A 23,030-nucleotide genomic window follows, 5' to 3' on the forward strand; every position below is an offset into this window, starting at 1 on the left:
AAAACATCACTAAAGTCGCGAAACAAAGTTATACAACCCAAATATGATAAAGGGAGACATATGTCCCTAAAAAGTATATAACATAAAAAGTGTTTAAGGGTCATAATAAAATAAAGCCAATCTAGGTCCCAAGGTTACTTTGCTCGCTAGCTCGTCCATGTACCCCATATATGCATCACCTACCTGTCAATCGCATTTTATACAAATACGAAAGCCACAGTTAGTGGGGAGTAACTCCGAGTTCTCCCAGCCACGAAATGTCATAATTAATATAACATGTAAACATAAGAATATGAATATGAATAACACATAGCCTTAGTATATAGATGCTAGACAATTGTGCTTATCATGTGAACAACAATAAAACAACACATAGTCCTAACATGTGAATACTAGACCGACTCATACTACACTATCATGTGAATCACATAACATCCAGGAATCCAAACTCTATCAACCATAGCCGGCTTGCATCTCACCTTCTATGATTCATAGAATCATCAAACAAGAAAGGACAATATATCTAGAGACAAGCATAAGTTCTTAGGACGGTCAATAGTCACTCTATAACTCGAGTCTATACCACGAGGTAAGGTAAACACCCTAGTCCTAAACCTGCGCAGACCTAGCGACATGCGGAAAATACCGCATCCAAGACCCATGATCACACACATGAGTACCCCTAAGGAGTCCACCAAAGGGTTGGCTAGTACTTAAGCTGACCACATACTTCTACGAGTACGTCAGGAGGTCATGCCCTAACTTGGATATAAACCCACCAAGATAAGACACAAAGGCTATTAAGCTGTGAACATACACTCGTCAAAGACTATAATGGCCTATCTATGACGATGGTCTAAGATACCAACACCACACAAGACAAGTAGGACACCCACTTAACCATAAGAGGGGCAAAAAGTCCAAACTTGCACACAAAAATGATCATACACACCCTAGCATATGAAAAGCTACGCAAGAGCATATTCAGCTGACAATCCAACAATATCTCCAATATCAATAATAATCCAAATTCAAGCTAACCAACAGTACCATAATCCATGAGAACAAGCTAAAATGGCAAAGAGGCAACAAGACGCAAGCATAAGGCATCCAAAGCATCCAACAACCAACATGTGAAATGATAATTACAAATATCAAGGCATAACATAAAACATCCAATGACAACCAATCTCACGTCAAAGACAAACCCTCAACCCTAGTCCCGCGACGGGTCATCGGTCAAATCGAGGCTGACCGGTTTAAACCTAGTTTGACCAAACTCGTTCGGTCAATCTGACCCAGCTCAGAGTCTTGGCCTACTTTGGCCCAAATCACAAAATTCATTACAATATCATTTTCATGCACTATTCCAATTTCTATCATGTGAAAGACTATCAACATAAGAAAATATATTTCAACTTACAAAATAACTAATTCCACAAAATTCTCGCATAATAAAATAGCATAAATAACCGTCTCACACAAGGGTAAACTTTTCTATAAATTTTATCGATAAAACGACGCCATTTACTCATACGGACTCCGAATTGAGTGATTCAAGTGGCTAAACGCCTAAACCACCTAATTTTTCGTTGGCGTTCAATCTGTCATATTTTTGGAAACATTGGAAAATGTCTCGGTCCGATACTGACGCGTTCCAGCCAAAACACGGACTTGTCACAACACATAATTCCTCATCCAAATTTGTTCCAAACAATAATATACAAATGGGTAACATAAACTAAATATAAGCATACTCATCTTACTCCATTCATTCATTTATCAACAAGATCGTCTCAAACAACAACAAACAACAACAAACAACAAATACAACTACTAATGTGACATTAATTCGTCGAGTAACTCGGAATAGTTACCTTAAGCTAGCAAAGAGACAAGTAATAACTTGAGAAAGCTTCTAAAACCCAAAATTACTCTTCATCTTCAACAACATATGAGTCACCTAACTCATCTTCAAATTCTTCACCTATAAGAACAACAAAAACACAATTATTAAGCTTAAATTCGAAATCCTAAAAAAAGTGTCTTAAACAAAAATTGAGGGAAATGAAAATAAAGCTTACTAATAGATGAAGGATGAAAAGAGGATTCCAAATATATAATTTTTATGCAAATTGGTGGAGAAATGAAGGATTTATGGTGGATTTAGGGATTGTAAGGAGTATTTTTAGTGGGTTTTTGGTGTTTGAGAGAAGGAGGAGATAGATTGAGTTATGGAGGAAATGAAAATTGGAAGAGGGGACAAATGGAGGGTAGGTGGCCAGCCAAAGACATGGGGAGATGGGTCATTTGTTTACGTTTTGGTTCGTTTCGACGGAAATTAGAAATATTCGTCGAACGCGATTTCCGAGAAAAGTAAAGTTCTTAAACACGATTTTACTAAAAGATTAAGTACTCATATGCCCAATATCCAAACTCGTTTACCCAACGACCGTAAGAAATGGGAAAATCCCAATTTTACGACTTTTATCCGAAATCTATTTTAACAAAGGAAAAGGTTTAAATATAGTTTAAATCACTTTTAAACATTTCTAAACTATCAAAAATGATTACATTTCTTCAAAATAAAATAAGGTTATATTTTATCAAATAAATTTTATTTCAAATAAATTAATATTAAATTAAAATAGATTAAAATATTACTCTTAAAATATAATAAAGGTCTTCAAATTTACGGGGTGTTACAATCATCCCTCCTTTTAAGAAGTTTCGTCCCTGAAACTTAGAAGAAGGAACATTGTATATATGTAGGTCTATCTCTTTAAAATCAAGTAAACAAAATCTTCAGAATATGAATGTATGAAATATAAGTGTCTTTTCAATGGAACGGAATATCCTCGTCGGCCGTTCAAGAACATCAACATTCCAAATCAAAGACATAAAAATATATATTTTTACACCAACAAATGAGAAAACCAATTATCGGACGTCTCCAATAACGAGCTTTACCACTCATTGACGTTAAAACCAATGGAAAACATTAAAACATTTCCAAAAATCTTTAGTTCGAAACTCTATAATAAGGATAATAACTCCACTAGCTATGACCAAACTCTAACTACGACTTTTAAACAACTAAGCAAGGACTACTAACGCGGAGAGTATTTAAGAGAAGGAGAGGGAACACTCGAAAGGATAGCTAAACTCACAAGAATTAGATAAAGGAACGGAAAGTACCTCACGAGAAGAGTTCGGGATATTTAGCTAACATAGAAGATTCAGGCTCCCAAGTTTCTTCTTCGACATTTCCACAACGCCAAAGGATACGAACTAGGGGCACAACTTTGTTTCTAAGTTGCTTGTTTGCTCTTTCGAGGATTCGGATTGGCCTTTCTTCCAAAGTCAAGTTAGGCTCCAAATCTGGGATTTCTTCTTGAATGACATGGCTCGGGTCACTAATGTACTTCCTCAATCGAGATACATGGAAGACATCATGAACCTTGCTCAAATTCGGGGCAACTCCAAACGGTAAGCAACGGGGCCAATCTTCTCAAGCACACGGAAAGGTCCAATGTATTTGGGACTCAGCTTTCCTTTCATACCAAACCGTTTCACCCCTTTCATAGGTGATACCTTAAGGAACACTTGATCATCAACCTCAAAGGCAAGTGGTCGACGACGGACATCGGCATAAGATTTCTGTCGGTCTTGATCGGTTTTCATACGCTCTCGAATGATCTGAACCTGATTGATGGTCTCAATCACCAAATCGGGTCCCAACACATGAGCATCTTGGACTTGATCCCAACAAAAAGGACTACGACACTTCCTACCGTACAAAGCCTCATAAGGTGACATCTTGATAGAGGAATGATAGCTATTGTTGTAGGAGAATTCGACAAGAGGTAAACATTTCTCCCAAGAAGTGTGGAAGTCTAAAGCACAAGCACGGAGGAGGTCATCTAAAGGCTGGATAGTCCTCTCAGTCTGTCCATCTGTAGCGGCATGAAAAGCGGTACTCATCAGTAGCTTACTACCCATGGCTTCTTGCAAAGCAGTCCAGAAACGGGAACAGAATCTAGGGTCACGATATGAAACTATATCCTTAGGCACTCCATGGTAGCGTACTATCTCCCTTACATAAACCTCAGCTAGGACATGTAATTTCCATGTCTCCTTGATAGGTATAAACCTAGCACATTTGGTCAATCGATCTACAACCACCCAAACCGCATCTTTTCCGCTAGCAGTCTTAGGTAAAGCCATCACAAAGTCCATGGAGATGGACTCCCATTTCCAAAGGGGAACATCCAAAGGTTGTAGCAAACCCCCGGGTTTCTGATGCTAAATCTTCACTTTCTGACAGGTAAGACACTTGCTAACATACTCTAGGACATCAATCTTCATCCTAGGCCACCAAAACTGTAATCTCAAGTCTTTATACATCTTGTCACCACCAGGATGAATAGAGTAAGGAGAAAGGTGAGCTTCATCAAGGATCTTCTTCCTCAACTCGGCTACTCTCGAAACATACATCCTACCTTGGTAACGAAGGTATCCATCACTATCCACCACACAATCCTTAGCTTGCCCAAGTTGGATTTTTGCTTGAATGGACCTGAAAGTAGCATCCTCAGGTAGGCAAGTACGGATCTCACGGTAAAAGTCGGGTTTTGCACTCAAGGCACCAAGATATTCAAAGCCCTTCCCAACAAGGCTTATCCCTAACTTTTGAAATTCCGTGATAAGTTAATCAGGTAACACACGGATAGTACTCAAAGAGTGACTAGTCTTCCTACTCAAAGCATCGGCCACCACATTTGCTTTCCCTTCATGATAAATCAACTCGGCGTCATAATCATTCACCAACTCTAGCCATCTTCTTTGCCTCATATTCAATTCTTTCTGGATAAAGATACACCTCAAACTCTTATGATCGGTATAAATGCGGCAATGAACTCCAATAAGGTAATGCCTCCATGTCTTCAAGGCATGTACCACGGCGGCTAATTCAAGATCATGAGCAAGATGAAGCGAGGAAAGGAGGTATGAACGGTAACACTTATGGTCAAAGAAGAAAGGAAATTAGACAACAAGGAAACGCCAGGTACTCAAATCTCAAACAACAACATCAACCTAAGCGGTTCCGAAAACTTCTTAGCAACAAAACTTATAACCACATCACTCCCAAGGATTTCCTCAAAACGCTCATGTTACTTCATCCTAATCTATTCCCTGAAACAGGGTACTCCACTATAAGTGTGATTTCACCACTCCAAATCCTCAAACATCCACAAACAACTTCCACAAGATCAAGGTCAAAGTTCCAACAAAGCTATACTCATATCCAACTAGTGTCAACCATGGGTTTCCTAAAATAGTAAAGTCCTCAATCAAAGATCCCAATACCAAGCTATAAATTCCCATAAATGGTTCCTCAAATATTCCACCATTCAATTCCATCCATTTAAAGTCAAGTACTAAGCACTAGTATCCCAAGACATGTCTCACTACACTCCCCAAGGCTCTCAAATCCCAAACCTAAACAACAAAGCCAAGTTCTATAGCCTTAGTAACAAACGCAACTCACACTTGACAACACAAAATCCACCAATCAAGAATACTCACTTTATCAAGAATCTAAGTCTAAGAATCATGAAGTATGTCTCATCACACTACCTAGGTCTTTCTAACATCACAACCTCTCAAAACCAGGGTTATGGGTTAACCACAAACAATCTCCTCAAAAGTCAAATTTTCCAACCAAGGTCAACATTCCTCAAAAGAAAGAGTACCATCAAAAGGCGTTAAGGGAGGGAGCAAGGAACAAAGGACAAGTTAGGAGTACAAGCGTAGCTTTTAAAGTAAAACATAAGGGAGTTTAGAAGGAGGATAAGCACCAAGGGATTAAGAATAAGGCGAGATACACAAAGAACGAGATACATCTTCAAGGAAGTAGAAGCATTCTTCAAAGGTTGAACAAATCTTCAATCCTCAGCAATAGGCACCAAATCTTGATCTTCGTATAGATAAGCTCACGGTCATTGATCCAAGAACACAACAATTATTAAATGACAATCAACAAACATGTTAGTACCTAACAAAGAGCAATCACAAAGAGACTACAACATAAGGTCCTAAGTCTACCCATCCTACCCATCTCTCAAGTTTATTATTTTAAGGTCAAGTTATTTATATTGGGGTGCACAAACATGCGTCGGGAGCAAATATGCTCTGATACCAACTGTAACACCCCGACCCAAACCGGGTCGGGAGCGGTTACTTATGATAGCTCACCAGGCTGTGTACATGGCCCACAGATCAACACGGGTCCTTTACAGCGCATTTTGTCCTCACTCATGCGCATCCCGGAAACCTTCCCAGGAGATCACCCATCCTAAGACTACTCCCAGTCAAGCACGCTTAACTTTGGAGTTCTTTCGCATGGATGACCATAAAAGAAAGTGCACTTTGTTGATATGAGTAGTACTTCCAATCCCTTTAAGCACTAGTCATTTAAGCCTATCAATGGACCACTTCAATTACCGTGGGGTGTTACATAGAGCATGTTTTCTGAGATGAGAAGAGTGATATGATTGTGTCTTGAGTAATGTAAAAGCAAGTGAATATGGGCAAGGGATGATGTGAGTCTAAGGAACGTGAGAATAAAAAGATTGAAGGTAAGGGTGTGGATAGTGGCAGCTTGAGATGTGTAAAGAATTATGGAGGGAGATGGTTAGGAGACGTGTGGGTTAAGGATATATGTAGTGAAAGTTCGTTTTAAAGGGGTTGAGAAGAGTGGTATACAGTGAACTTTATGGAGACATGTCGCGAGGTGGATTTGTACACAGTGAGTGAGTTTGGGAGATTTGGTTTATTGAGAGGTGAAACTACTGTGTGATTTCCTTGGGCAATTAACGGTATGAAATGAATTCTGATTCTAGAGAGGTACAAATGAGATGCAATTGTTTGAACAGTGAACGTTGATTTTGTGGATAGATTAGTGACAAGTGTGAGTGATAGCATAATAAAAGAAGATCCATGGTAAGAAAGAGTGAGATGATATCGATATGAAATAACGGGATTTGAGTTTTGGAACGATGAGAAGGTAATTGGAGCACTAAAGGGTTAGGTAGAAGTAATAAGGAGTTGAGTTATTAATTGGTATTGTTGTGTGTAAAGAGATAAGAAGGATAAAAGTAAGCTGAGAAAGATGTCGATCGGGGTTATGTGATATAGAAGTCAGGAATCGTCCAGATGTATGATACTATCATGAGGACGTTAGTTAATGGTTATATAGGAGTTTCAGGACAATACGATTAATCATGAGTTTCGAGGAATTAAGGGAGTATGAAGTTGGTGGAGTATTTGCACGATACGAGATTTTTGGTGGAGAGTTAAATGACGATACAAGTAAGGATAGTATTAGGAATAATGTTGAGGTAATTTTGTTAATGGATTTGATGTTCGTTATTTGGGATGTTAACCAAAGGTAGAAAAGAAACCGTGATGTTTAGAGATGAGTGTGAAAGGGTTGTTATACGAGCAGTGGGGGGTATTGTGGTGTTGTCACTAGTGGTTAAGGGCGATGATGAGCAGGAAGGATAGCCATTCTAAAGAGGTTGATTTTGTAGAAGACCAGATTGATAGGTATGGTTGTGAGGAAGTATAAGATGTGGTTATAGGAGGCGGTTGCTAGTAGTTGAATAGTAATGGTATGGTTATATTTGGCATGAGGTGATGGTTATACGAATGGGAGAATGTTATGAGGGGCATACGAGTTAAGCTCGGGTGAAAGGTAACCTTTAGCAGGTGGTAACTTACGTGATCAGGATTGACTAGTTGGATGTGATTATGGGTCTATGATGTGTGTAAATGTTTGTGTGAGGTTCTGACCTCACGGGAAGTGGTATGGTGTGATAGTTATAAAGCTGTTATCTGAATGTTCTGTAATATATGTTGGACACGGTAATTTAATTGAATGATATTCAAAAAGGTAATAATTTGATTGATCTGGCATGACTGGTTATACTTGTATGTATTCACGACATATGTTATTCCGTGATGTGGTAAGGGGATGATATTCATGAGGTTATTATCTGTTTAATTCATATAATATGTTGCATTATGATTTAGTAAAGTAGATTTGAGTAAGTTTTTCTTGTCCGAGAAGTTATGTTGAGTCAGTGCTTATGAGATTGTGTAAGTTGTGATGACTATCGATGTGGTTGTGGTGCCTCGGGTGGTGATCCGGGCACGGTATTTAGTGTTGTGATGCGGGTATTTTCGCACTGCGGTGTGGCTGTTGGTGGCGGTATTGCGATGCCGTCACCGGTTGTGGTGGAGTAGGCGAGATGATTATGATACGAGTTTTCGAAAGTACATACCAGTAAACATAGATTGTTGTTTTGTTTGCTGCTGTTCCTTGTGAGTTTTGATTGAACATGTAGACTGTTGTTTTGTTTGTTGATGTTTTCTTTACCTGTTTAAGTCTGGGAATGAGGGTCGAGTATGATATGAAATAGAGTTGTATATGTTTTCGTTGTTGTCATGGTATAGTGATTTTCCTGTTGATGGGACACGGTTGTGAGAGGTTGTTACAGTACTTTTGATCTTGTTCTAGATAAGGCTTTAGTAGATATGGTAATGGCAAGTGAGTCGTAGAACATGTGTGGTAATGACCTGAAAGATGCAGGTGGTTCATAATCTTTTATTGGGACAGTGAGTATAGAGTGTTGGAAATTAGAGTCATGGTAAGTTATGGATGAGTTTTGCGGTAGTGAAAGAAAAGAACTTGAGGATCTAGTATGAGTATGTGTAATAATTGTCGATCGTGAGTTATGAGTATGGAAGTGGTACACGTATAGAGGATTATGTCGTTTTGGCGGTAATAGGGAAAAAGTGAAGTTTTGGGTTAAGCTAAGGATTTTGTGGTATAGGTTGGGTGGTGTGACGGGTGAATTGAAGTATGAGAGTTGTTTAAGTAAGAGAACCTTGGATATATGATTAGTGAGTGTTTAGACTATAGGCGGTTATCTATGACATATGATGGTGATGAGAATAATGAGAAGATATAACTAAGGATATAGTATTAGTAAGTTACGAGGACGTAACATTTATCTTAAGAGTAGTAGGATGCGATAAAAGAGAGTTTGATAACTGTGCATGTCGTAGTATAATTCGAAATAGAGTGTTTGTGTAGCATAAAGAATGAAGTTGTATATATTGTGGTTGATGTTGTTAAAAGGCCATGGCCGTGCTTGTAGTAGTGTGATGTTTAGGAGTGTGAGAATATTTCACTAGTGTTGACAGTTGGATGATGAGGTTATGAGTGTGAGTAAACTTCGAGGACGAAGTTCCTTTTAAGGGTGGTAGAATGTAACATTCCGTTTGATGTCTATGTGTGTCTTGATGTTGGATTTGGCAGTGGATGATATATTATGGAGCTAGCAGCGTTAGTGGACGGTAGTTGGTTATGTATGGAGTTGGTGTCGTGAGAGATATATATGTGGTAGATACGATATCGTGAGTCATGTTGTGGAAGTAAACATAGTTGGTGGAGTGGGTGTTAAGAGTTCATGTTTTATAGGTTGGGTTTTCGTTTTGAGTTCTTAGCTATGTTGTCGTGTCTTGGACAAGTTAGTATGTTTGTTTTTATGTATGGGTTGAACTTTGGGGACGAAGTTCTTTTTAAGGAGGGAAGACTGTAATACTACGGTTTTATAAGTCTCTGGGTACTCTATCGAGTAGGCCTTACTCTGTCGAGTAAGGGTGTCTTGCGTTTTTAAAATAGTTTCTGACCTGTTGGGTACTCGATCGAGTAACGTAGATACTCGATCGAGTAAGAGGGCACTCGATCGAGAACCTCAGCTACTCGATCGAGTAGCCCGGTTTACGGGTAATGTTTTGACGGGTTTTATTAATAATGCGGGAATGATATATAAGGCTTTCGTCACTTTTTCTCAAAACACTTTTACAATCTAAAAACCTTCAAGAGAAGATTAGAAGTTACGTTGAATCATTCTCGCCGCATTATTAGCAAATCAAGGAGCTAGAAGTGTCGGATCCTGTCGTTTTTTATATCTTTGTGATCCTTGCGTCGAGGGTAAGATCTACGTACCGAATTTGTTATATTTAATTAAGTTTCGTTAAACCCTAATTTTGGGATTGGGGGTTTTCTATGTTTATGTTGATGTGGTAGTGATTGTATGATTATGTGTATAGGAGAAGGGTTCGTAGAGGAAAGGTTTTGAGAGGCAATTTGCTAGATCGTCGATGATTGTGTTGCTTTCGGGTAGGGTTTTCCCTACTCGGTATTAGTCCCATGATGCATTGTTGGTATTATGTGATTGTTGAATATTATGGTATTCGTATTGTGACGGTTGTTGGTTTTGATTCTTTGTTTAATGGTTGTGATTGGTGTCTTTGGTTCTCGAGATGCGTTCTCGGTGAATGGAGTCACTTGCGGGAGTGGCTTCACGCCCTAGTTTCGCCCTCCGTGGAACCCGCCACGGGAGGGGATGTGCACATTAATGGGACGGGGTTATCGCTCGGTATGATGAGCGGGGCTTAGGTGGGAACGGCTGCGGTCCCCCCATCGTGGTCGGTAGTCCGGTGGACGATCGGTGACGGAGATTGATTGGAGTGGGTGTGATTGTGTGTGTGATTGTTTGAGCTTGCTTGTTTCTTGTGTTATCGGTTATATAAATTGTGTGAATAATCTTGACCCGTTTAATGTTTTAAAAGCTGTGGTGATCCATTCGGGGGTGGTGAGCAATTATTGAGCAGGTATGAGATGACGCGTATGGGATAGCGGGATGAGTCATCACGTGGCGTTAGAAGTCTTCATTTGTGTCGACGATGTTTTATAGCCTTGATAGTTTTAGCAGTAGACCGTCTGAGAGTCTTGTATTTCTTTTTATGAGTTTTGGAGTTGGTATGTAATCACTTTAAACATTATTTACATTTAAGTATGTTTCGTTATTGTCTTATGATTATCATTGCCTCGGGAAACCGAGATGGTAGCATCCTTATATCTGAGTGGTCCTGGTAAGGCACTTGAAGTATGGGGGTGTTACAGTAGGGCCCCCACTATTATTAGTGGATTTAGTTACCCTCACATTCATTCCTATCTTACTCTTTTTTAATTACCGATTAAATATATTCACACTAAATTATACACTATACAATTTAAAATTATACATTATACCAGTACAAATTAATAAATTACAAAATAAAAATTATAATTAAAAAATATTAATAAAAACTTCAAAAAATCATCCTCATAGGCCTACCTCTACCCTATTTTTTTTTTTGGGAAAAAAATCAATTTATACAAAAAAAAATTACGAATATAATCTTTAAGTTCTGTATTTTACAAAGAAATCAGATTGATGAGAGTTTATATAACCAATATAATAGATCTGAAAAATTTTGGAAAAAAATTGATATGAGATAATTTAAAATCGAAAAATGAGTATTGTTTTTAATTTTTGTAGTTTATGAAAAAAACCAATTTGATGAGAATTAACATGATCAATATAGTAGATTTTAAAATTAGGGTTGCGTTTCTGTAGATACCTCATTTCTGCACCTCCCGCAAACCACCCGGTGATGATTGGGCCGCATGTTTGATACGCGGAACGATTTGTGACAGTTCGTAAGATTATCGTCAAGTGATTGCTCAAATATTAAATGTCTACCTCTTAGATGTCATCTACGCACCGATACGGTCGTTTTGGCGGTAATTAGAGTACATTCGGAGTCCGGGTCAAAAACCGTCTCCATTTCCTGATAACTGTTAAATCCCGAGTCAGAATATTCTGGAATGTTCCGGATATTTCTATTCCATATCTCATAAATTTTATCTTTTGGCAAATAATATCCCGTAATATTCATATAAGATATTAAGGAAATCGAATTATTTCCGTCCTACCATAACTCAAACGCGGAAATCTTTCTTCTTCGGGAGGAAACCTCTGGGAATGGACGCAGCAGCGCTGCGCCTCTTCCAAGAGACGCATGGGCTTGCGCCTCTTCCCGGCGCTTTTTCTGCATGTTTTACGTATCTTTTTTTATATCTTTCCGAGATTCACTTCCAAAGAGTCTCCGAAACCCTAATTCCTTCACGTGATTAGTATAAATAGGAGCCTTCGCTCCTCATATTTCTCACGCGAGTGTCCGCCCTTCTCTTCTCCCTTTGCATTCTAGACTTTGTTCTTACTTATTGGCGCCTACGTGCTTGAACTTTCGACCACGTAAGCTCGGATCTTTCCGGGTACCAGCCTCTCCGTTGCATGACCGACCAATTTGACCAACTACACACAATCAACTTAATTAATCAATCGTTTTCCTCTTACGAGGGCACTTTCTTTGCATTCGCGTCGAGCATCACTAATCGATATCTTAGTCCTTCTCGTTTCGTCAACATGTAAGTCTGAGGGTGTATAATCCTTATTTATTTATTGTATTTACTTTTCGTATCATCAATTGTAAGGTTTACGTCGAAAATACCGTTAAAATCGATTTCTAAAACCCTTTGTTAAAACCTGTTTTGCGGATTTCCAGTAGGTAACCGTCGAGAAAGGACGCAGCAACTGCTGCGCCTCTTCGAAGGAGCGCAGTTCCTGCTGCGCCTCTTCGTGAGGCTGCCGCAGTTCCTGCTTCCTTTCTTCTTCGTTTGTCCTCTGTGTTCCGTGTTCAAAATCTTTCTTTTGCTTGTTTGTCTGTTAATTCTTTGTCTTAATGTCATAACAATTCATATGTATCATAATCATCGTCTTTAATATGTTTTATTGTCAAATCCGACTTAAATCCCAAGTAATCCCATATTTGCGGGTTTTCGTCATTGAATTCAATTCCGGGTTGTAGAGATTCAATTTGTTCATATTGGGTTTCTGGAATTCATCCTTGATGTAGTTTAATCTATCTTTTGTCGTGTTCACCGCATATTCGTCATTAATCCGTTGCATCTAGTGTTAGTTAATTGATTTCAATAGAGGACTCATTAATATTTATCACTTCTATCATTGTTTCATCGTGTAATTAATCCGTTTGCATCCGTCTCATTCGTGTTTTACTGTTTTTATGACCTATTCATGTGTTAAATAACTTGTTAATCACTTTCATCCGAGTAAATATCATCAATTAATCATTAATTCATCAATTCAAATTAACGATTTGCGATTCAAAGTTCACAACTTCCATGACCAGAACTCACCCTTGGATGCAGACGCAAAGAATCGCTGCGCCTCTTCCTTCAGGGCGCGATCTGCTTACTGTTCGAGATGATTTCTGTCCCTGAACTCCGTTTCTGTCTTGACGTAGTTTAATTAGTTTACGTATTAATTGACTATTATCCGTATTATCACTTTCTATTTGTTTCTTTATTTATTCCTTTTCCTCAAATCATCCATTTTAGAGGTATTTTCGACATAAATCGCCTAATCCATTGTAATTAATGTAATTTTCATTATTGTAATTTTCAATTATTGTATTTCCTTTATCGTTTGTATGTTTTCACATGTAATCAGCATTAACTCCTACTTCGACCCCAATTGTATGCTAATTACGTGTCAACCGACTTAGTTAATTTTCACATGCTAGGATTAAAACTTGGATGTTGCATTGCATGCATATAGCCGACGATATATCAAGTATAGACAACTTCCCTAATCATTAGTAGAGGCCGCTATCGAGGCGGGCGGGATTAGGTGTTCGATCAAAAGAGCTTCCTAATACGTACCCTCACCCCTTACTCCAGGTATCTGTGAACACCCGTGTTCATTGGCATCCACGAGAGTCATTCTAGACATAGAATGCTAAGGGTAACGATTGTTTAGTGTTCATGTCACTACTTTGTGTCTTGACATGACACGAGGTACTCGAACGGTTCCAATTTCCCATAAAAATTGGTGGCGACTCCATACAAAATGCAAACGCTTGTTTCGTTTCTCACCAAGCGCCCCCGTGGGCGGCCCGCTGTCCACAGTTTCATATGGGCTAAATAAATAGGTACCATGCATACAATTTATTGAGTTTGTAACTTAATTCGTATGTTTATGAACTTATTCCGTTTGTTTATTCTCTTAGACCCTGTTCTTTTGGACTTAATTTTAGTTCTAATAAATTCAGTTCAGTTCAGTTTAGTTCAGCACTATTAAGTTCAGTTCAGTTCAGTTCAATTCAGTTCAGAGTAGTTTATTTCAACATTAGTATTATTATTCTTATTTTATTTTATATTCTTATTCTTATTGTTATCATTATTATTATATTAATATATTTACTATTGTTATTATTTTATTAAAATTTATTTTTAATATTTATTATATTACTATTTATATTTATTATATTTATTAATTATTATATTATTATGATTAATGGCAATATTAGGGTATTAATATTTATTATTATTATTATTATATTATCATTATATTATATTTATTATTTTATTAATATATTCATTTTTATTAATATTATTAATTATATATTTATTATTATTATATAAATTAATTATTATATTACATCTATTATTATTATTATTATTTCGGTTTTTCTAATGCGTGTCCCAAGGGCACACATTAATACTTAGTTAGGCATAGGATAAGCATTATCCATAATTAAGATTTTCTCATTTACCTTAATTATATTTTATTTTCCACTCTCCTAAATATTTTTTCCTCCCACCAATATCTTTCCCTCCCACCGAAAAAAAAATTCTACATAACTTATTCATCACTAAAATTTATACATATTTTTTAAATCATTTTTTCATCTATCCCAAATCAATGATGATCAATCTAAATCGATTCCGATGCAACGAACAGTACTCCTCCTGCAGGGTACGTGATTTTTCTTTAGGTATTTGTTTTCAATATAAATTGTTGTATCTTAAACACCAATAAAAATCAATTGATTGTGCATTTGTTCCGTAATAATTCGCCAAGCATACTTTCGATGGTGTTATTTTATTAAGGGTTTTTTGTCAAACACAACCTTTAAAAAACTTTTTTTTCCAAACACCACCTTTAAAAAAAAAGTTTGTGAAACACAACCTTTAATAAAATTTTTTTTGTTAAACACGACATTTTGGCTAGAGCTTGAACACTTGCAATGGGGTGACTTTCAGTCGATGTTTGGGATAGCAAACGAGGTCGGTTTGAGATGTTTTTAGACTCCTTGGAAATGTGAGAGTACAAGCTTTCCAGGCGTTATCAATACGGCGGTGATAGGTGGCCTTATGTGGGGTCTATTAGTGTGTAAAGTAAGGATGGTCAAGGAGTGAATTGGTGTTTTTCTGATTTGTTTTTACCTCCAATTCACTCCTTGACCACCTTACTTTACACACCAATAAATCCCACATAAGGCCACCTATCACAACCGTATTGATAACCCCTAGAAAGCTTGTACTCCCACCTTTCCAAAAAGTCTAAGAACAGCTCAAATCGACCTCGTTTGCTACCTCAAATATCGACTTAAAGTCACCCTATTACAAGTGGTTAAACTTTGGCCAAAATGTCGTGTTTTACAAAGAAAAAATTATTAAAGGTTGTGTTTTACAAACTTTTTTTTTAAAGGTGGTGTTTGGAAAAAAAAGTTTTTTAAAGGTTGTGTTTGACAAAAAACCCTTTTATTAATAAGCATGTAGATGGATCAGCAGACTATTGCCATCCATGATTCATTATTGGATTAAAAATGTTAATTTGGTATATGACTTGTGTTTGTAGGTTAAGTGTACGGTATGTGAGGCTTGCACTCGTGTTTTAATTGTACAGCACTATGAAGATTGAAGAGTCATGTACTCAGTAGCATAATAATGTCACTTGAAATTGCTGCTAAGAAGAGGAAAAAAAGATGGTACGAGAAGGCTTGAATCCCAATTTTTTTGTATAAAGAAGTAGAATAAATTTAGATGTTTTATCGTATTTGGTGAACATTTAATTTATTTTTTGTATTTTAGAAATTTATAATTACGTTTGTTTTACTTTTTTATGTTCTAAGTTATAATTTTCATTGAGAAAATGATTGTAGTGGACTACAAAAAAAAGCTGGGTATGAATTTGAGTAACAATACTAAAAAAAAAAAAAAGTCAAATTTCATAACTTATGAAAAATCATACGTGAGAATATTTAGGAGAAAGGGAGAGATATTGGTGGGATGAAAAAAATATTTAGGAGAGAGAAAAAGAAAAGATAATTAAGGTAAATATGAGAATCTTAATTATAGATAATGCTTAACCTATGCCTAACTAAGTATTAATGTGTGCCCTAAGGGCACGCATTAGAAAAACCGTTATTATTATTATTATTGTTATTATTATTTTGCAAGAAAAGTATAATCCTTTTTATTCATCCATGTAGGGAAAAAAAGAAAAAGGATACAAATCTTAACAAAGCATATCCACTAAGCCTTACGAAATAAGGTTAGTTACCATTCAACCCATCTATCACTCTACCAATTTGAGGGAAACTATGATTAAGCATATACACACAACTAGTTTACTTACACTATACAAGACTTGATAATCTACTACTATTATTATTATTATTATTATTATTTATATTTGTTATTATTATTTATAATATTTATATTATACTTATCATATTCGTTTTTTAGTTACTATTATTAATATATTATATTATTTAATATATTATAATACTATTAATAATGTTATTTATACTATATTTATTATTATATTACTATTTTATTTTTTATATTACTTATTAGATTATATTGATATTTTATTAATAATAATAATAATGAATACTCCCTCCATACCACACCAATGATAACATTGACTTTTTCACACTTGTCGAGGCACGTTTTGCAACGTAAATATCTTTTGGTACGCATTATTAAAAATTATAAAAATTTGATATTCTTATAGTATTCATGACGATAAATCAAACAAGATCTCACATGACTATATTTTATCTTATAGATTAAGAATAATATCGAAGATTCCCTACGACCATGAATAGTGGCAAAACGGTCAATGTTACCATTAGTCTGGTATGGAGGGAGTAATATTATTACAACATTTATTATTATTATTGGTGGTGGTGGTGGTGTTGTTATTATTACTATTACTATTATCAGCTCAGCTCAGCTCAGCTCAGACAATTTCAGTCCCAAAGAACAGGGCCTTACCGCCTTAGTATGGAATAAGTGACTTATTCCGTAATTTTAAGAACTTCTTCCGTTTGTAACTTAGCCAATTTATACTCTGAAAGGTATAACAATGGAGAATAATTTCAAAATCATATGGAATAAGTTGCCTAAATTTGGATTTTGAAACTGTTTTTGATAAAAATGTAATCTAAGGAAGTAATTTTAGAAAAAAATTATATGTAATTTAAAAAAACTAGATTTTAAAAGGGAGTTGTTTTAAATTTACCCTTTTATATATTCAAACAAATTCTTTTCAAAACCACAAGTGATTTGACTCACAAATATTGGCTTTTGTTCTTCATGCGAGATTGCTGAATGGAGTTGTACACAAGTGCAGGGCAGCCGCAAGCCTCCTGCCATTCTGATTAAGTTAGTGACTTTTTAGAAACCACATGTGTTAGGCCTACTAATCCCCTCATAAGTTAGACTTCTGACTGTGAAGTCCTGAGTTTCGGAAAGATCGGAACTTTTTAACCCTCAAAATACAGCATTCTGATTCTGATCTCTTTCTGTCACTCAGACATGACAAATTAACAACAGTTCACTACAAGTAGACCTGGCAAAACGGGTCAACAGATCGGGTTCGGGTTGGGTCAATTCGGGTTTCTCGTTGAGTTCAGGTTAATTCGGATCGGGACGGGTCTTTTCGGGTTTGTTGACGGGTCTATTTCGGGTCAAGCGGGTCGGGCTGTTTCGAGTCGGGTCATTTTCGAGTCAATGAATAATAGAGAAATAGCCATTTCAAGTCTTTTCGGTTCAATTAGAGTTATATTTTTCCGGGTCATTTTCGGGTTTGGTGGTTTCGGATCGGGTCATTTTCGGGTCGGGCCAGGACGGGTCAAGAAATCTCGGGTCATGTTCGGGTCGGGTCAATTCGGGTTTTTGGGGTCACATTCGGGTGATGCAGTTCGGGTCACTTCGGGTCTCGGGTCGGGTCAATCGGGTCAGGTTGCTTTTGCCAGGTCTAACTACAAGTGTATGTAAAGCCTGAAACATTCTGACACACCGCGTTTTTTTTTTGCCAACGGTAGTTCAGAACTCTGTACAGCAGAGCAATGTTGTTAGGATCGGGATCCTACTTTGGATCGATGAGCTTAGTGGGATCAAATCGGTAGAATCGAATCGTAGAATCGTAAGATCCTACAAATTAACTAAAATACATAATTATGTTATCAAAATATGTTAAAATCTCATGTTTAAATCTCAAAACACCATTATCTTAGCATGTGCCCATAAATTATTCTCGTTTATAGTAAATTTCCATCTTAAGATTTATATATAAAATTTTAGTAACTGAAAAACAGATATGTTAATAATGCAGGATCGGGTCGTATAATCGTAGGATCGTAGGATCAGGTTAGGATTTTACTTTAATCAAATTTGAGACAAATTGAATCGTAAGATCCTACAAAATTAAGATCCTACCTAGGATCGGGATCAGTCACCACTTTTTGGATCGTAGAATCGTAAGATCCTACCGTTCGGGTTTGGGTCGGGTTCGGGTCTGGGTCGGGTTCGGGTCTGAGCTTAGTGGGATCAAATCGGTAGAATCGAATCGTAGAATCGTAAGATCCTACCGTTCGGGTCTGGGTCGGGTTCGGGTCACTGATAATCGGGTCGTGTCGGGTTATGAGTCGTCATCGGTTCGGGTCGGGTCAGTTTCGGGTTGCAATATTTTTGGGTCTTGCCGGGTTTGCTCGGGTTCGGATCGGGTTAGGCTTGCCAGCTCTAAATTGCTCATTAACTTTAATTCTGGCCTTCACCCACCTTTCCTACAATCTTGGCATTACCCACCATCTCCCTCACCTTAAGTCACATCCGTACCACCACCTACACCACCCTCACTACCACCAAAGCAAGCCAACCCCACAACCAGTTTACCACCACCATTTTTTACTTCTATTACAGCCTCGCTTCTTCTAGCGACAACCGCACACCGACAACCCACCCAGGCATACCTTCACGTGACCCATACAAGATCTCCAGAGGTGGCGGTGGTTTGAAATAATTAATGGGATCTAGCGGTCAGTGGTGATAAATCAATGGTTTCGAAACCACAAGTGATTTGACTCACAAATATTGGCTTTTGTTGTTCATGCGAGATTGCTGAATGAAGTTGTACAGAAGTGCTGGGCAAGCCTCTTGCCATTCTGAGATTCGGAAAGATTGAAACTATTTAACCCTCAAAATGCAGCATTCTGATTATGATTTCTTTCTTTGTCACTCAGGCATGACAAATTGACAACAGTTCACTACAAGTGTTTGTAAAGCACTAAAGCCTGAAACATTCTGAAGCACCGCGATTTTTTTTGTTAACGGTAGTTCAGAACTCTGTACAGCAGAGAAATGCTGGAGACTGAATTTTAATTGGTAGGACAAAGGCATAGGAACAGTACGATCTAAACAGACAAAGACAGTCATAAGAAGCAAAAGAGGCAGACATCAGCCAAAAAAAATTAAGAGTACCGACATTGGGAACGTGAACATCCGCAGCGATAACAGGGAAGAGGTCTTAGCCTGCCTAACTGTACAGACAGAGGACCTATGTATGATAGATCGCATTCCTCTGCACCAGGGGAAAGAACACAAAAAATCAATTAATCAGCAAAAAGAAAACGGACATTAAAAACAAAGCGGACCAACAATATACATCAAAGATTAGTTATTCCAGAAAATCAAACAGCAAAAGGAACAAAAAACGATTTACTACAGTCTACATATCAGCGTTTCACTAAGACAGGATCTCTTATTCATGGCAAAGGCGCGAAGTCCTTGGCTCAATATCCTTAGCACAACACCAAATTCTCTGAATGCGACCGTCTCTCACAATATTTTTCAGGTTCCTGCTCTTGGGGAGCACCGAGCAGCAAAATTGTTAAAACAGATAACTCAGAACTGAACATCAAAATTCAAATGCAGCAAAAGTTTTGCTGCAGTTCTTGCAACTCATACTCTTATTAGTTCAGAAGTCATACCCTTGCAAAGTTACAAGTTATGTTGTGTGAGTGTGCAACAATATGCAACGAATAATAGCAATGTAACAAATCTAACAGATCTAACAGCAAAAGGAACAAGTAATTCACTACATATAAGCTTGTCGGAAAGACAGCATCTCTTGTTCATGACAAAGACATTATAATCACGGCTCCATATCCTTTGCACAACACCAAATTCACCTAATGCATTTCTGATTCTAGAAGAGGCCTCATAAATAAATTTTCACGTTCTCGCACATGGTGAGCAGCAATGTTATACGACATCTTCCCCAAATAACATAGCTACTGCAATGCCTCACATAGTATAACACATGAGCACCCATATGATCTAAAAAAAATTGAAGATTTAAACGTCCTGAAAACCACAATATCCATACTCCTTTTCCGCTACCATGTCAACTTAGAGCAGAAATAGTGAAAATCGCCTGTGATTCACTAAGACAAAACAGAATCTGCGGTCTTGTAATGATAACTCTCAGATTTAATTCCCCCCAATGGCTCCTTTCAAAACCATTTACTAAAGTTTTACAGCAGATCTTGTAACCTCATACTCTTAGTTCAGAATTCAAGTTACAAGTTATGTTGTGTGAGTGTGACGCTATGTTTCAAATAGTTACCTATATGAACATACTTCAAAGTTTACAGTTCCTCACCGTTTAGACAACAATAGGATAGAAGACCGATAAGCACTTTCCAAGGCAGAACAGGAAATTTTATTTAGACAAAACACTGCTACAATAATGTTAACATCCAAATAACAAAAGTAGATTGATCATTCACTAATGTTCCGTGAACTTCCATGTCAATCAATCATAGTTTATAAAAATGAACATTGCTAGAAACTGCAATAAAAATCCATCACCATACTTTAAACTTAATGCCCTGATTTCAAGCCAATAAAGATTCACACATATTTAAGCAAAAGTAAGTCAGAGGTAGGAGTTTGATGAGGGACTACCTACAATCATCCCATAAGAGTTAGTTCACATTTACTTTAACGGGGTATTTACACAAGCGAAATGGGAATTACGCCATATCCTCAGTTCCGTCTTTATTGCACAACACCAAGCTCTCAAAATACGTTGCCAATTCTACTTCATGGCGTATAGATCTTCCAAGCTTCCGTACTTGGCTAGTAAAAATATTATAAGACTTCTTGTCATAAACGAGATACCAACCATCATCACCCACATAATATAACACTCTTTGTGTTTTTGATCCCATATAGTCGAACATATCAAGACCATCACTACTCGACCGACCTAAAAACCATAAACTCCACTCCCTAATTCTACTCTCTTGTTTCAGCAACCATATTCTGAAACTATCAGGAGAAATGCAGAAAAACGCTAGTGACTCCCCAAGAAGAAACAAAGCCCTTGAAGTAGTACCTATTTCACCCAACCCCGGTGGCAGTTCCAAAAAGGTGAAATTTTCCGAATCAAAATCAAGGGAAACAAGATGAGTTGTTTCACCAAAATGATAACTAGAATCCGTATATGGATTCTTTCCAAGACAGTGAGCCGCCCCCTCACAGAAATAAAATGGCCCAAACAAATCCTTAAACGACAAAAAGTCGATATTGAGGCCATTAACCCTGACAGTCCATTGTGGATCAGTAAGTGTGTAAACTACAACACACATCTCCGGAACCACAATAGCCTGAGATTGTTTAAATGCAATTGCGATGATTTTATAATCCTCAATACGAGTTGCAAAACCAAGAACAAAGGTAGGCGTGTAGCCATCAGAGGGAAGAAGGGGACAAGGCGGGAGTAGCAATGATTTTCTAATACTCGGAGTACATAATCTCATATCTCTATACAGAATGTTTTGAGAGCGGCTTATTAAAATCAAAGAACCACATGTTCCAACAAGATCGTATTTTTCAGATGTCATAAAAATGTCGGCAATATTTCGGAAAGTGTCTGCATCACGAAGTCTCAAAAAGCAATCTCCATATGGACCGAATCCCAACCTCTCGAGGGCTAATAATTTACCCGAATTCGATTTGTTATTGTTGAAAAGTTTAAAATGCTTTAAAACAAAATCGGGGCTGTAGATAATGGAGCGCCAAAATTTGCATACGCAACTGAATCGTAATAGACTTTTGACTGGTAATATTGCGAGAATTAGAATCAACACTTCTGGAGGTATGTATTTATTTGAAGATGGTGTGCTCATATTCATCTTGCTGCCAATCCAATTGATTGAAGATGGACGGAGTGAACATGGGTATTTTTTTTCAGATGGGTTTTAGTAAAGGGCAATCAGTCAATGATGGTCGTCTCAGATGGGTATTATTATAATGTAAGAATCTTACTCCCTCGGCTCTTTTGTTCCTTTCTTTTGACCACCAAAATTAAAAAAATGAGTTTGGATCATACATCCTCCCTTTCATTGAGTGTTTTACTATTCTATTTTGGGTTGTTCCACTTGATGGTTTACGTTTCTAATTGTAGAAAGATCAAGTTACCCTTATACTAATATGCTCAATTTAGAGGTGGTAATCGCGTCAATCGGGCCTGGTTTGGGCTGCGTCACGTCGGGTCATGTTGGTTCGGGTCGGGTTTGGGTTGTTATTAGGCTGGGTTATTTCAGGTCAAATGATGTATTTGGTCGAGTCGGGTTGGGTTTGGGTTTGGTTATTATCGGGTCTGTTTACTTAATCGCGTTGCTACCATTTTTTACCATTAAATTTGTTTTTTAACATAGTATTTGATTTAATTATTTCATTACTAAGTCAAACAGATCAATCTAAACACAAAATCACTTTCATTTTGTTCAAAATTAAGCTTAGTATTTGTCGAATCATCAATTTAATCGGGCCAGCATCGGATCGGGTTAATATCGGTTCGGGTCCGGGTCAGGTTCAGGTCACTGATAATAAGGTCATGTCGAGT

General features: G+C 37.3%; 1 protein-coding gene across 1 annotated transcript; it reads right to left on the reverse strand.

The window, feature by feature from the left end:
* Positions 1 to 21,153: 21,153 nt before the first annotated feature.
* LOC141587767 (F-box/kelch-repeat protein At3g23880-like) lies at positions 21,154 to 22,317 on the reverse strand. The gene has a single exon (XM_074409236.1). It carries the CDS (start codon positions 22,315 to 22,317, stop codon positions 21,154 to 21,156), a length of 1,164 nt encoding a protein of 387 aa, XP_074265337.1.
* Positions 22,318 to 23,030: the final 713 nt, after the last annotated feature.

The sequence above is a fragment of the Silene latifolia genome, chromosome 6 (assembly GCF_048544455.1).
Source record: "Silene latifolia isolate original U9 population chromosome 6, ASM4854445v1, whole genome shotgun sequence".
NCBI classification, from domain to species: domain Eukaryota; kingdom Viridiplantae; phylum Streptophyta; class Magnoliopsida; order Caryophyllales; family Caryophyllaceae; genus Silene; species Silene latifolia.

Coding starts and splice junctions, on each gene's coding strand:
- LOC141587767 (XM_074409236.1), bottom strand. CDS start 22,317: ATGAATATGAGCACACCATCTTCAAATAAATACATACCTCCAGAAGTG.